Source organism: Ceratotherium simum, chromosome 4 (genome assembly GCF_057802395.1).
Source record: "Ceratotherium simum simum isolate JZ-2026a chromosome 4, ASM5780239v1, whole genome shotgun sequence".
Taxonomy (NCBI): Eukaryota; Metazoa; Chordata; class Mammalia; order Perissodactyla; family Rhinocerotidae; genus Ceratotherium; species Ceratotherium simum.
This window is the reverse complement of record NC_141903.1, coordinates 20648831-20663438: the sequence shown is the minus strand read 5'-3', so window position 1 is coordinate 20663438 and position 14608 is coordinate 20648831. Positions and strand designations below refer to the sequence as shown.

The following is a 14608-nucleotide window of genomic DNA, read 5'->3' as shown; positions in this document are numbered from 1 at the left end:
AAAGCAACTGAATAATTTTTCAAGAACTTTGGCTGTCTACACTTTTTTGTAGTAAAAAACAAAATCAAAAAGCTTACACTACAAATATAAAATATTTATGGAATAGTGACATATATTCAGGCTGTACTATAAACTGATATTTAAAATCCTTTAAGATACAAAAGTCTCAGTTTATTGTTAAAAAAATTATACAGTTTGGATGATTTTCCTCATGCAATCTTAAATGAGTTCTCCATATAAGAGCCATCATGTATTTGGGTTTTATAATTATGACCAGATCCTGTACAGCCATCAGTAAGCTAACTGTATCCACAGCAGGGGAAAACTCAGACCACAAAGGGAAATAATAGAGGCATTTCTCCTCTTTAACTACAACTAAAGTTAAGTTATAATTTTGAGGTTTTCATCAAAACTAAAAAGAGCACAATATGGGCGAAATTATACACCAGTTCAGAAGATATTTGGCAAAAGTTGACACAGTACTTGTTCTTGTCACTTAGCAGGACTAGCTTTATTTTCAGAGTCACCTACAATTTGCAGGATACAACAGAAAAATATTTTCCCTAGCTTTTAGCTACTTCTGATGCAAAGATACAAGTCGGTTAAACACTAGTGAGGAAGAGAGTGACAAAAACAATTTAGCCTTTTGAGGCAAATCTCCCTCTTTGGCCGATTTCTGTCCAAAAGACTAGCTTGAGGCCAGGTATCTAGCAGGTGGATTTCATTTCTGTGGTGAATAAAAAACAAATGAAGAAGTTATAAGAGGCAGTGCTGCTACTGATCAGTAGTGACCAACTAAGCCTCCCTTTATAGGTACTCTCTCTATATTAAAGGAGACCATTTCCCCTATATGTCTACTTGGTCGTCCTTTGTCATTTCTTACAACTTCCAAATACTCCCATGTATTCCTTACTGAATTTTGTTGTGCTTGGTAACCAGCAGTGGTGTCTAGAAGGAAACAGATGCACTACATTCTGATTCACCACCTTTCCCAAATGAACCAAGAGTGTCATTTCTACTTTCATAGAAAGTACATAGACAATCATTCAGCAATTGGACAGGTTTCTTCCCCCAAAGAGATTTCTTATTATTAATGACTCTGAGTAATACACCAGATGATCAATAATTAATATGATTGCCTAGAAACACTCAAGCCTACTAATGCAATAATTCTAAAGTAATTTATAAGAGTAAAGCTGTGTATAATGTGTAAACTTATGCATTCCCACCTTAACTGAAGACTGAGGTGTATGAGTTGAAGCATTCTGATCTGGACTTGCTTTGTCCCCTGTGTAATGTGCTGCTGCTCCAAGATCAATGGTTTTGGAAGGATTTGCTGTGCGTTTGTGTCTGGTTGTGGTGGTCTCTGTGGCCTGTGTGATATGAATATGCTTTGTCGTCACAGTTTCCTCTTCATCTTTGAATTCACCTTTGGGAGATCTGCCTCTTCTCACTTTCTTTTCTTCATCACTGTCGCTAAAAGATATTAAAAACGAAGCAAAATAATAAGACTAGGGATTATTTTAAAATAGAGCCTCAGTGATTTGAACTCAAGAATTTCAAATGCAGTAACTCCAAAATTCCACACTTTGACTATCTGACAGGGATCAACAGAATGTTATTTAAGCTATCTGAATAATAATATGTATGTGTTGGGGAAGGGAAGTGGGAACTTGCCATATTCCCTAGGTAAGTCTAAAACACTGCTACAAAAAAGTATTTACATAAATGTGTACAAATAAAAAATGTCTGAAATAATTCAAATGCTTATTTATTATAGATTTAAAGCTTAATTAAAAAATAAAATAGCAGGATTATTATCACATCAGAATCAACTGATGAGACCCTGGAAACTCAAACATCTTTCTTGAAATGGATTGTGAGCAGACGACTACAGTTCCATTTATATAACATAATTCTCTCATCAGCTCTCATACACTAATGCAAATACATAATAAAAAATATTATAATTTCAGTGAATACCTTTTAAATATTATCCTATCTGAATTCAAACGATTAAACTCTCATCTGTAAATGCAAAAAAGTATGCGGTAATACACTTTACAACTGTGCTCTATTTTACTATAGTAGCAGGAGATCAAACTTTTACATAACTCTGAAAATTGCTTTACAGAAAACTTAAATATATCTAAATGTTTTGAAATAATTCCTTTTCAGACACATTCAAAAAAATCTTTTTTCTTTTTTTAATAGTGCAAAAGAAAAAATATGTTAATGAGTAAAAAACTGGGTTTTTTATATGCCACAAATTAAAAATGTGAACACAGTCAGCATTTGGTTTTCTGGTGCAAGTAGGACAAGAGAGAAAAATTACCCGAAATACGTTCCATTACCTATATTACTTAATTTTAGAGTAGGTGGTTTAATTTATAAATATTCTGAAAATAAGATACTTAACATTCTTCTTAAAACTATGACTATTATTACTGATACAATTTAACTCAGACTAATCTAAAGCAATTTCTACTTAATTATAAACCAATTTGGAACCTATAAAATTCAAGGATCAGGAAGAATGGCGTCCCACACAGAGCAAAGGAGTTAAATGCATTTTTATCTATAAGCATTTTAGGAAATCTACAAGTTCTGATTAAGTGTTCAAAAGCCCTTATCACTCACTAATTTCTCAGCCACAACTGACCTAAAGATTCCCACCATCAGTCTTATAAATAAAACTGAAATTTCTTACATTTCTGATATCTAATTTCATTTCAGTTCAAGGCAATTTTTTTTACAAGTTGAGACTATAAAACTGACTAGCACACAAAGAAATGGAAGCTTCATATCTATCAATGCTCAAGAATTCCTGAATCTAATAATGAATAAGTCTGAAATTCTGGTAACATGCCAGAGAGGTGACGTGCAACCTGGTCTAAAAATCTACTCTTCCCTCACAAATACTCCAAGATATAAAGTCCCTGGTGTGCCCTTTAGTTACTACAATAAATAAGACACACTATATTTTCACTCTTTTAAACCTAAATACTCTACGTAAAAGATTTAGTAACTCAAGCAGATCCTTAGAGGCAACACAGAAAAAAAACCAAAGGAGAAACAGAAAAGAAAAAAAAAAAAGAACAGGAAGACAAAGCAAGGAAAGAAAAACTGGGGGTGGAAGGGCACAGGAGAGGAAGTAACAACATAAGAATGTACATAGTTAGATCTCTAATCAGCCTACCTACCTGATTCCTACACTTCTTCAGGAAATAGCAACAGAATATATAGCCACTATGTCTTCTAAACCAAACCAAAAACATAAACACACAGGCCCTAAGAACATTAAGAAGGGAAAAGCAGCACAGAATATTTGAAGTAGGCGTCATTTCCCCAAGTTTTGTATTTATTATTACCATACACATACTCTTTCAGTATAAAAGTGCTAGAAATGTAGTTGTAAAACAGATATATTCAAAGTACTAAAAATAAATTCTGGCTCTTTAAAGATCACATTCCAGAAATAGTCTTGAAAATGACAGGAGTTCCAACGATTTAATAAATATGGAAACATACTAAAAGATACTAACAAATATTTCGGAACCTGAAAAGTTTGAAAATTGTATCTCTTTCTTTTTAATGACCCTTAAATTTGAATTATTATGATTTTTTTTAGGAAAAAAAGAGATGGTACTTAGTTATAAGAACTCACTTAAAGGTTTGGTTCCATCACTAATTATGTTGCTTTAGGCAAGTTCCACGCAGCCCGATTGGGCCTCAGGTTTTACATCTAAAAAATAAGAGTAAAATCCTTGCTCTAGCCTATCTAATAGAGATACTGTGAGGCACAAATGACAAAGACCTTGTAAGACCCGCTTTGCAAATTAAGTGCTATGTACATTGATTGCCCTTTTAACTGGCAGAAAAGCTAGTTTATAGCTATATTGGTAGGTAAGAACAAAAAAGTGAATGCTGAAAAGTTCCAAGTATGTAAAACTAAATACAAAGTCCTACCATCATAAAATGTAGTTTATGAAAATATAGGTATACTCAAAAACATTTTAGTCCAAAAATCCGTTTGGATTTTTTTCTGCTATACAGTGGCACAGGACCATTATGAAATGTCACAGTAAGAGTTAAATTTCAAATCTTTTAACTTGTGTTTAAATTTAATATAATAAACTTCATTATCCTTCAGCAAATGGTGGTCTAGCAGTTAAGGTTTGGCGCTCTCATTGTCATGGCCCTGGTTTGTTTCCAGTCAGGGAACCATACCACCCATCTGTTTGTCATCATACTGGAGCAACTGCACGTTGCTGTGATGCTGAGAGCTACGCCACCAGTATTTCAAATACCAGCAGGGTCACCCATGGTGGACAGGTTTTGGGGGAGCTTCCAGACTAAGACAGACTAGGAAGTAGAACCTGGCCACCCACTTTCAAAAAAATTGGCCATGAAAACCCTACGAATAGTAGTGGAACATTGTCTCATAGGGCATGGGAAGGTAAGAGAATATCGTAAAAAGACCAGCAGGGTTCTGCTCTGCTGTACACAGGGGTCGCTAGGAGTTGGAATCAGCTCAATGGCACTAACAACAACAAATCCCTCAGCAATACCTTAGATCCCTGGATCCTCTAATGCCCAAACGCAAAATAAGCTGTGAAAGTTCTTACTGGGAAAAAACATTCCAATAAATAGTCTAAATAAAAAGACACAGGAAATGTGATCAACTTTAGAAATAAATGAACATAGACAACATGGAAAGTATTTGCAATTAGTATTGACACAATGTTTGAGCTAGCATCTTAAAAACAGCTGTATAGTGCTCGCATGGGCAGCAAATACAGTCATGTGCCACATACTGATGTTTTGGTCAACAACGGGCAGCACACATGACGGTGGTCCCATAAGATCAGTACCATATAGTCTAGGTGTGTAGTAGGCTATACTATGTAGGTATGTGTAAGTACACTCTACATTGTTCGCACAATGATGAAATCGCCTAACGACACATTTCTCAGAACTAACCCCTGTTGTTAAGCGACACATGACTGTATCTTAAAAACTGGAACAATACAGAGAAAATTAGCATGGCCCTTGCGTGAGGATGACATGCAAACTCACGAATCATTCCACATGTTTTTGCACAGGGCATTTTTAGGGCAGTGAAACTATTCTGTATGGTTATGTAATGGTGGATATTATTCGTTTGTCAACTGTATAATACCGTGAACCCCAATGCAAACAATAGACTTTAATTAATTGGTTATCAACTGTTAATAAATATACCATACTAATGCAAGATGGTAATAACAGGAGAAATTGTGTGTGTGTGCGTGTGTGTGCGTATGCACGCACAGGGGGATATGGCAACTCTTTCTACTTGAAGCACAATTTTTCAGTGAACCTAAATCTGTTCTAAAAAAATAAAATCTATTAAAAAAAAAAAAAAAAAAAAAAGCCAAACTTCAGACAATGCTGATACCCAAAATAAAAACCCAGCTGTATAAATTTAGTACCCTTTCCAAAAGACAGAGGAGACAAAGTATTAATACCTGCATCTTTCTGGCGAGTCTTCTCTATCTTTCCTCCGGAACTTGCTGATGGTGTCATCAATTGTGCTTCCAATTTTATCACTCAGTTCACCTAATTTATCACTGAATGGAAAAGCACTCTTGTTTTTATCCCACTCCTCATCCCATTTTGATTTGGGCTCAGGATCATATCTTTCACCTATATAAAGCATTAAAAAGAGAAGCAACTCTAAGGACATTAAATGCAAGAGGTATCTAACAGTCCTTATTTCTGAAGCTTTTCCTCATAATAAAATAGTTTTCAAAGGAAAACAGAAAGCTCCCACAGTGCTGAATCAACACAATTACAGCAAGGCACAGCATGTAGTGCCAGTCATTAAGTGGCAGGAATGCAGATTCAAAAGCTTTTGTTTATGAAAACTTACACAACCTTAATGCACAGCACAGCGTATCAGGAAGTTCTTAAAGGCTGTTGAAAGGAGAAGAGGAAAACACAAAAACCAACACAGGCTATATAAGCAAAAGAGAAATGGAAATCTTTCTGTTTTTACAAAAATCACTTAATACATTATATTTCATTCTTGTCTCTTAATGGTTTTCAACTATTAGAATAAAGTATTCGACAGTAACAGTCTCTTAAAAAACACAAACTATAGGAAACACCATTTGGAATGCTACATGTCCCAATATGCTATAATCACTCATAACTATCATTCTTTAGTACCAAACTAAATAGCTCAGTGGATTTCACGGCACAAGAAGCATCTTTTAATTACTGTAAAAAGAAAAGAATATTCTAACTACCAAAAACTACACAGACTAGAATCATGAAATATGCTCAAGCAGTTCAGAATAATGATGATCTATTCAAACACCAAGTCCAAACATATGGTAAGACTGGAAAACCTAGGGATCCTCTGTGTGAATTTGAGAATGAAGAGAATAGATCACGGCAGTGAACAAAAACCCGAAAATGTCAAGATTTGTTTTAGTCCTTGACTTTGGGGGACTAAAGGAGAGATAGGAATTATAGGCACTAAATGGAAGCTTTCCGTTTCCAGTTCCATGTCCAAACTCAACTTAGGAGGCAAGAGTAGAAGGTACAGAGAAATTACATGAGGTTAAAAAGAAGAAAACACTGACAATTAAGGCACGTTAGAGAGAAAAGGAAGGGCAATGAGAACAAAATAATCACAAGATGGCTAAACAAGCTTTTGTTTTGAATTTGGTTACGTTTTAATGGCATACATGCCTTTTGGAGACTGAACAAAACCATTTTGCTGAATTGCCTGCTAAAACTGCAAAGCTAAAACTTTCTATAAGAGTTTAAAGATTTTAAAATATGCCTACTAAATCTGAAAGTGACCACCAACTTAAAGAAAACATGACAAATGAAGTTTTCTAGACAAAATTTAAACCAGGATAGTTTTATAAAAATGAGTGGTTTTCCAATTGTCTATGTACATTTCAATGACAACTAGATGAACCAGACTTAGAAAAGAAACAAATTTACAGGAAAAATGAAAGTAGATGAAAACTAAACAGATTAGCGTAGTGGACATCATACTAAATGAGTACCAAAGACACTGGATATTGGTAAGACATTATCTAACGTCAAACCGAAAAACATATAAAATAGTTAAAGTTGATTAGTTAAGTCTCTGGATAATATATATATAGCATTAAAATAATTTATAAAAGAATGTGATGCAAATACACAGAACATTCAACTCGAACTCTAAAGCAGATGCTGTGATTAGTTTACTATGATTGAGTCTGAAAACTTATTCAATTTTCTAAATTTATCTGATAATATATAATTACATATTGTGCTGGTAAAAAAAGACTTACAAGCAAGTAGAAAGAGGAAATGAGTTGCAAATAGCAATTTCTACTCAAAAACACATTAAATTGCCATGGCTATTTTGAAAAAGCTAAAGAATAATATAACTAGTTGGGCAAACAATCCCAAAACTTCTTACTCTCCTAAACAAACAAAAGCTCAAAACATATTTATATGCTTTCTTTAAGAAAAATATCTTTGCCCACTTCGACAACTGACTTCTATATGATGCTTAGACATAAAAGAAGGGAATTTTTCTACTGTTAGAAACATCCTATAACAGCTAATTAAATGCAGTATTTTTTCTTTGAGGGCAAGAAAGCGGAGGTGTAAAGGAGTGAAGATATTTTTTTATAGGTAATTACAAGAAAAGAAGTAGAAGGTTTTTACATGGTTCCAACGAAGGAGTTACGAGATCTCATAATCCAAATATAAACAAACTCAGATATGAGCGGAGGGAGCTGGAGAGCCCCAATAAGCAGCTACTAAGCATACACAGCACCAGCCTGTGCATACACAAAATGACCAGGTGATTGTCAGAGCTCACAGAAGACAGAACAAGTCCAAAGGGACATGCTGTGAAAGAGAGTTCTTATTTTCTATATCTGTTTCAAGCACTTAATGATCTATTTTAGGGAAACTGATATTATTATTACATTAAACACAAACATGAGAGAGAAATGTTCTAGTTGCTCTTAAATGTGTTAGGAACAATAAAGTGATAGGCCTAGACGAAAAAGTGGTGGTATTGTCAGACACCTTTTTCTGCGTCAAATTGATGCACTGCTTAATTAAGGGAAGAGACTGAGACTGGACTAACCTATAGACAGCTTATCTATTTTTGGGTAAAAATAGAGCTAAATTGGTTTCGAATTAGGAAGATGAATCTCTTGATCAAACTTCATATTTTTATGCTCTAAACACTGAGTTAGAGAAATCCCTTTTTCTTTTTTAGAATGGTAAGCCCAAGAGGGAAGGATATACATCTGCTTTATTCTCTGTATGTCAACTCAAAGTTCTCAATTAACAATTAATGGTTAAAATCACACTCTTGAACCCACAAAAGTAAAAAATAGACAGGAAGACTCCCAAGATTCATGTAATAGGAGCCAAAATAAATACCCATAAATTTTAGTATTCTATGTATTCTGAAAAAAAAATACTATTTTGCTCTTTTCTATTTCAACGATTCTTAAAATATACCCAAGAAGCTAAACTGATGCTTAGGTGCCAGTCTGTCTTTGATACTCACTGTATCTGAATCCTCCAACACTGTCTGAGGAAACTCCAACATATTTGTCTTTGTTCTTCTTTGCTTTCTTTCGCTCTTCACGAAGCCTGTCATCATCCTGGGCAAATTCAACCAATTCTTTCACCTTCTGGCGAATATTTATACCTTGATCCTTGCCATGCTCGTCTGTGAGGATGGTACAGGAAAAACAAAACCTTAAGAATTCAGTTAATATGTATCAAACCCTTTAACACAAAAAACAGACATGAAAATTTCAACACAAGAAACCAACTTCAATATCTTAAAATTAATAAAAAGAGGCAAATTGTGCTACTGAATTTTGTCATTTCCTCATTAGCAAATTCTAAGTCTTGAGATGCAATTCTGGCTTATAAGAACATGTACAGATGAGCTAAAAAGGACCACAGATAATGGTGCTATGCAAGATCAATTAAGATCCACTAAAAAGGCTTACTAATAATGACCATATGAAATGGACTTATATCCATAAATATTATTTTCTTTTTCTATTGTATTTTAACAGAACAAAATAAAACCCACTTTAACATTTTAATGATTTAAAGGCATCCAAATGCCTTGGTTTCCCCATATACAACACTATATTACCCGGAAACACTAATTACCCGGATTTAGTGTAGCTGAAAAACTGAATTTTTAAAGTGCTTTCAACTGGGGTATACTACAAAATGAAATGTGGTTCATTCTGTATCCTCTTTCACATTCAAAACACACTCTGGCCTTGCTGCCTTTGCACAGTAAATATTATTTGGTGGGAGGAGAAAAAAACCCCAGCTTCAAACAGATGTGTGTGTTTTGGAGCTCTAACCTTTTCTTCCCATATGATTAAAGCTATTCCTTTATGGACACCACAGGGGACCAGTCTCCAGTGCATATTTTAATATAAACCCGAACACTCATGTTGTGTTGGTTCTGTTGTTATTAGCCAGTCTTTTCTGCAAGTTCTTGTCTTCACTAATTAATACTCTAGGGCCCCACGTCTTGGATGCTGCACTCGTCACACAACTAGCAACAGTCACATTCTAATTAGAGCGGAGAAGCTTCTAAGCTGGTTCAGGTGACTGACAACTCTAACTACTGTTTTAATCTGCTTATAAGGTTTTTCTATTGCTCACCTACAAAGTGGTAATTTTCCAGGGATCGCAAATCATAAATGTGTTCTCTGGCACTTGTAACAACACGCTCTGATCCATTCCTTATGAGGTAAGCTAGGAGCAGCAATGACTGTAAAAATACAAAGCACCAAATGATTTATCGAAATAAATTCTGGTAGAGCTTTGGTCAATAGTTAAAAAAAATAATTCCTACATTAGCAAATAAATAATCTTCGTGTGTGTGTATGTGTGTGGGGGGGTTTCTTTACCTTATGTTAGACTTTAATTACCTAGTCTAAAACCTATATTATCAATTTGAAGGTCCTCTTATATCAAGCATAGCAAATAATTATAAACTGTCCACTGGATAACATGTGTCAAAAGATTGAAAAAAAATAATTCTGATGTTAAAAAATATCTGAATGTATGCTATAAATGTAACACTAAGCTTTTAGAAAGCTGGCTCAGTTTTTACTTTTCATCTGGGCATTACAGAACTATGAATTGTTAGAACAATTATTCAGTAATTATATGATCCCATAGCATTTTCCCCAGATAAAATTTAATTTGGGGGGTTAATGATGTGGCCTTTGTTTCAAAAACTTGCTGCCAACAAATACGAGAAAAAAACCATGTTCATGGGTTTTATCTTGGAGGTGATAAAAATGTTCTGGTATTAGATAGTGGTGACTGCTGCACAACTTGGTGAATACACTAAAAACCACTGAATTATGCATTTTGAACTTAACTTTCCCAGGAACAAACCTCACATAAAGATGATTAGATCTATGAAAATCTAGTTAAATTGGTGAAATTGAGGGGCAAAAAAAAATCTCATCCTTCCAGGAATTTATTCTTTAAAAAAGCAGTTTAGGGGCTGGCCTGGTGGCGTAGCGGTTAAGTTCTTGAGCTCTGCTCCAGTGGCCTGGGGGTTGCAGGTTCGAATCCTGGGCATGGACCTGTGCACCGCTCATCAAGCCATGCTGTGGCGGCATCCCACATGCAAAATGGAGGAAGATGGGCACAGATGTTAGCTCAGGGCTAATCTTCCTCAGCAAAAAGAGGAAGGTTGGCAACGGATGTTAGCTCAGGGCCAATCTTACTCACCAAGAAAAAAAAAAAAAGTAGTTTAACCCAAGAATTATTTTTTTAAGAAAACTCTGAATAAAAAAAGAATTTATAGGGGGCCAGCCCCATGGTGTAGCGGTTAAGTGCTCGCACTCCGCTGCTGGTGGCCCGGGTTCGGATCCCGGGCACACACCAACTCGCTGCTTGTCAGGCCATGCTGTGGTGGCATCCCACATAAAGTATACGAAGATGGGCACAGATGTTAGCTCAGAGCCAGTCTTCCTCAGCAAAAAGAGGAGGACTGGCATGGATGTTAGCTCAGGGCTGATCATCCTCACAAAAAAAAAAAAAAAAAGAATTTATAGAAATTTCAACTATTTCATCACAACTATTATACAAGGTGAGGGAATGACAATGAAAGTTTTCAGAAACAAACAACATCAAAAACATGAAACTAAATAAAGAATTGATTTTCAATCCTGAAAGCCAGAAATGTTGCTTTCAAAGCTCCAGATATGAATATTATATGCCATTTTGGAAAGCATGGAAAAACTTATTCCAGGTAGCAAGAAAACACGGTGGGGATGGAAGAACAGATGACGTGTCTTGTTTTAGAATTCTACATTATATGACGAGATCAGAACTAAATGAAAGAAATCTGATAGAGAGTACATATTCGCAAATTTAAAATGTTAGAATTTTAGTATGTTTTAGAATCTCTAATTATATTTTAAACTAATATATATTCTTTGGTACAGAATACTGTGATATCACTGTTATAAATTAGGCAAATTTTTATGTAGAGATGACAAACCATACTAGACTGTGGTTTTCATCTTAATTGTTCATACACTAAACATGCATACTATTATAGATTACTTTTGATATGCACAAATACAAGTTACAAATTATAACGAATAAAATAAAAATATTCAACCTTTAGAAGAAGCATTAATTTTAAACATTTTACATTAAGAATAATTGTTTATGGTCCTAGAAAACAGAACACAAACAGCAAATCTATTTCTTTTACCTGTTTGACAATATTCTGTTCCAGGATTTAATGTCCTTCATAATCACTTCAAAATCACTTATGTATGTGCACTTTAAAATTTCAAGCATTTGTTTTCAACATGTCAAATAATAAAAACAGACTAATGCTCATACCTTATAAACTCTTCTCCAATTTTTTTTGTTGTCTTTTAACATTCGTGACCAAAGCATGTTCATAAGTTCTGGAAACTGCTCATACATAAATGTAGCCCTGAAAAAAAAAAATTTCCTCAAGAGTTTGCAATATGTTAATTTTGACAGTAGATGGCAGGCTTGTTCTAAGTTATTCTGTGTTCTCAAAGAGCTCAAAAAGAATTAATTCAAAAAATTTAGATGATATGCTTCCTTAAAAATGTTTTTCCTATATTTTCCATAATATCTAGCACATTTGTAAGCCCTACTAATTAATATCATATTTTACAAGCCCTTCATTCACTGGCATAGTGATCCAGATGTTTATCAGGAAAATATTTTCATAACTTTATTTCAAGTTATTTTATACGCATCTGTCAAAATTTCACATAGTAAATCTCTAAACTTCATTGAAAAAGATAAATTTTGTTTTACTTTTTTGAGCTAATTTTTAAGAGGAATAGATCCTGTGTAAAACTTCCTCCATTAATATCTGAATGATTACGCAAAATTTATATCTGGCAGCTAAATAGTTTAAAACTGAAAGCAAATTTCACATTTCTGTGTAAAGACAGTTAGATTCTTTCTGCACTGCTGAGTCAAATTATCACTTACTTGGCAATCTCTCCCATGAGTTGCCCAGAAGGTCCCCAAGGATCATCATTCGTTGCTTCTCGAACCTTAGACTCGATCTCTGAATAATTCATAACCACATTGGTGCTGCAGAGAAAAAAAATGCACGCACATACGCACAAAGATTAGCATCAAAACTGAGAAACACATGAAAACTTAATAATGACACTACTGGGTGTCCTAACGAGATACCTCTACAGGGTGGGAAAGAAAACATCTTTTGTGCACAAGCTACCCTGAGGACACTATATAACACATTTGAGTTATCTTTAAGAAGATTTTACTATTCCATTAGCCTTCAAGAATACAGATGAGAGATTACATTAGAGCTGGCACAAGTCCAGTAAAAAATGGCTTTGGGTCAAATTAAAAAGGAAATTGAACATGCTAGAGTCTATTATAAAACTAAGTTGTCGATTTCCTGACCAGACCTGGTTTACATGCAGTCTTATGTTTCCTGCTTACAGAAATTCTGTAAATTAATCAGCAAAATTATATAACAGCTGAACACTATTTCTATTGTATAAAAAAGCAATGACAAATCAAAGATAACACTCTAAAGATGTTTAGAACCACTACAAACATTTAACTGTAATCCTTTAGTCTTTTTTCATTTATTATATCATATACATTTTCCATGTCACTAAATAGTCATTGTAACCCTCACTTTTAATGGCTCTATAATATTCTATCAGTATGATAATGTATTTAATTTTCACTTAAGACTTCAGCAGTGGTCAAGAACATGGGTTCTAGGAGTTAGAAAGATCTGACTCCAATCATTTACTTTGTGACCTTCAGCAAAATTATTTTAATTCTCTTAATCTCAGTTTCCTCAAAAATAAAATAGGAATTAAGAAAGAATACCACCTCAAAGAGTAACATATCAAATGGTACTTATTAGTAGTGCCTGACAAGGAAAGCGTTCAATAAATGTTAGCTATTGTTATTATTAAAGATAAAAATCACCTATTAGGAGAACTTAAAAATATTAAGTAATATTTTTATAAGAATTAACTTTGAGGGGCCAGCCTGGTGGCATAGCAGTTAAGTGGGCATGCTCCGCTGCAGCGGCCCAGGGTTCGCAGGTTCGGATCCTGGGTGCACACGGATGCACCACTTGTCAAGCCATGCTGTGGCGGTGTCCCATGTAAAGTAGTGGAAGATGGGCATGGATGTTAGCCCAGAGGCAATCTTCCTCAGCAAAAAGAGGAGGATTGGCATCCGATGTTAGCTCAGGGCTAATCTTCCTCACACACACACAAAAACTTTGAAAAGGGTATCTTAAAATTAAGACATGAGATGGCAAAATGGTTGTTAAAACAGAATTTCACATGTTTATATAGATTTAAGAATTCAAAGACATTCTGAGGAATAAAGAAATACTGTGAAAATGTGAAAGAGTATAGTAGTATTCATTTGACATCTAAAGTTACAAAGATTATTGAATAACTATTATAACAGACGCCTGTGAATATGGTAAATCAACTCTTCCACTCAAAATTGAGTCTCAGAAATAGTGAAAAATCAGAATTCAGTAACTATTACTTACATATACCCCACTTTTGCTGTATGGTTTTTCAGTCATCAGAAAGTCTCATTTTTTAAATAAGGAAGGTTTGGTTATAATTGGCACTCAAATCTCTTTCTCAAATATAAAGAAATATAAATTTCAAACTTATTGCAAACACTTCAATTTCTTTACCTTTAGGGAAGAGATTAATAAACGATTTTGGGTCAAATTTTAAAGGAACCATTATGCATATAAATCTGCCTTCTAGATTCACATTCAGAATACTGTTCTACTAAGGGAGAAAAGGGTAATCCTATTATTTTCTTTTAATCTTTGAAAAAGCTGCCTCTTAAAATATCAACTGGTTTGATAAAATAAATACAAATTATTTCCCTCAGACTAAAGTAAATCCATAATCTCCACTGCCTCCTTCAAAATTTAAGACTATTAATGAATGAATTTTCATAAAAACCCACTAATGATTCTATTGACAATAATTTTATGTATAAATAT

At 34.3% G+C, this 14608-nt stretch overlaps 1 protein-coding gene and 1 pseudogene across 2 annotated transcripts in view; one reads left to right on the top strand and one right to left on the bottom strand.

Annotated features, from left to right (window-relative positions):
• The window catches only part of CLINT1 (clathrin interactor 1), a 58219-nt gene that overhangs the window by 16358 nt on the left and 27253 nt on the right, over nucleotides 1–14608 (bottom strand). For both annotated transcript variants that reach the window (XM_004428584.3, XM_004428586.3), the window contains exons 2-7: nucleotides 12565–12669; nucleotides 11932–12028; nucleotides 9718–9826; nucleotides 8585–8749; nucleotides 5511–5688; nucleotides 1230–1476 (exon numbers count right to left, since the gene is read on the bottom strand). In XM_004428584.3, coding sequence (XP_004428641.1) covers nucleotides 1230–1476; nucleotides 5511–5688; nucleotides 8585–8749; nucleotides 9718–9826; nucleotides 11932–12028; nucleotides 12565–12669 — 901 coding nt within the window. The remainder of the gene's footprint in view (nucleotides 1–1229; nucleotides 1477–5510; nucleotides 5689–8584; nucleotides 8750–9717; nucleotides 9827–11931; nucleotides 12029–12564; nucleotides 12670–14608) is intronic.
• Nucleotides 4999–5097, top strand: LOC147917210 (U6 spliceosomal RNA; annotated as a pseudogene).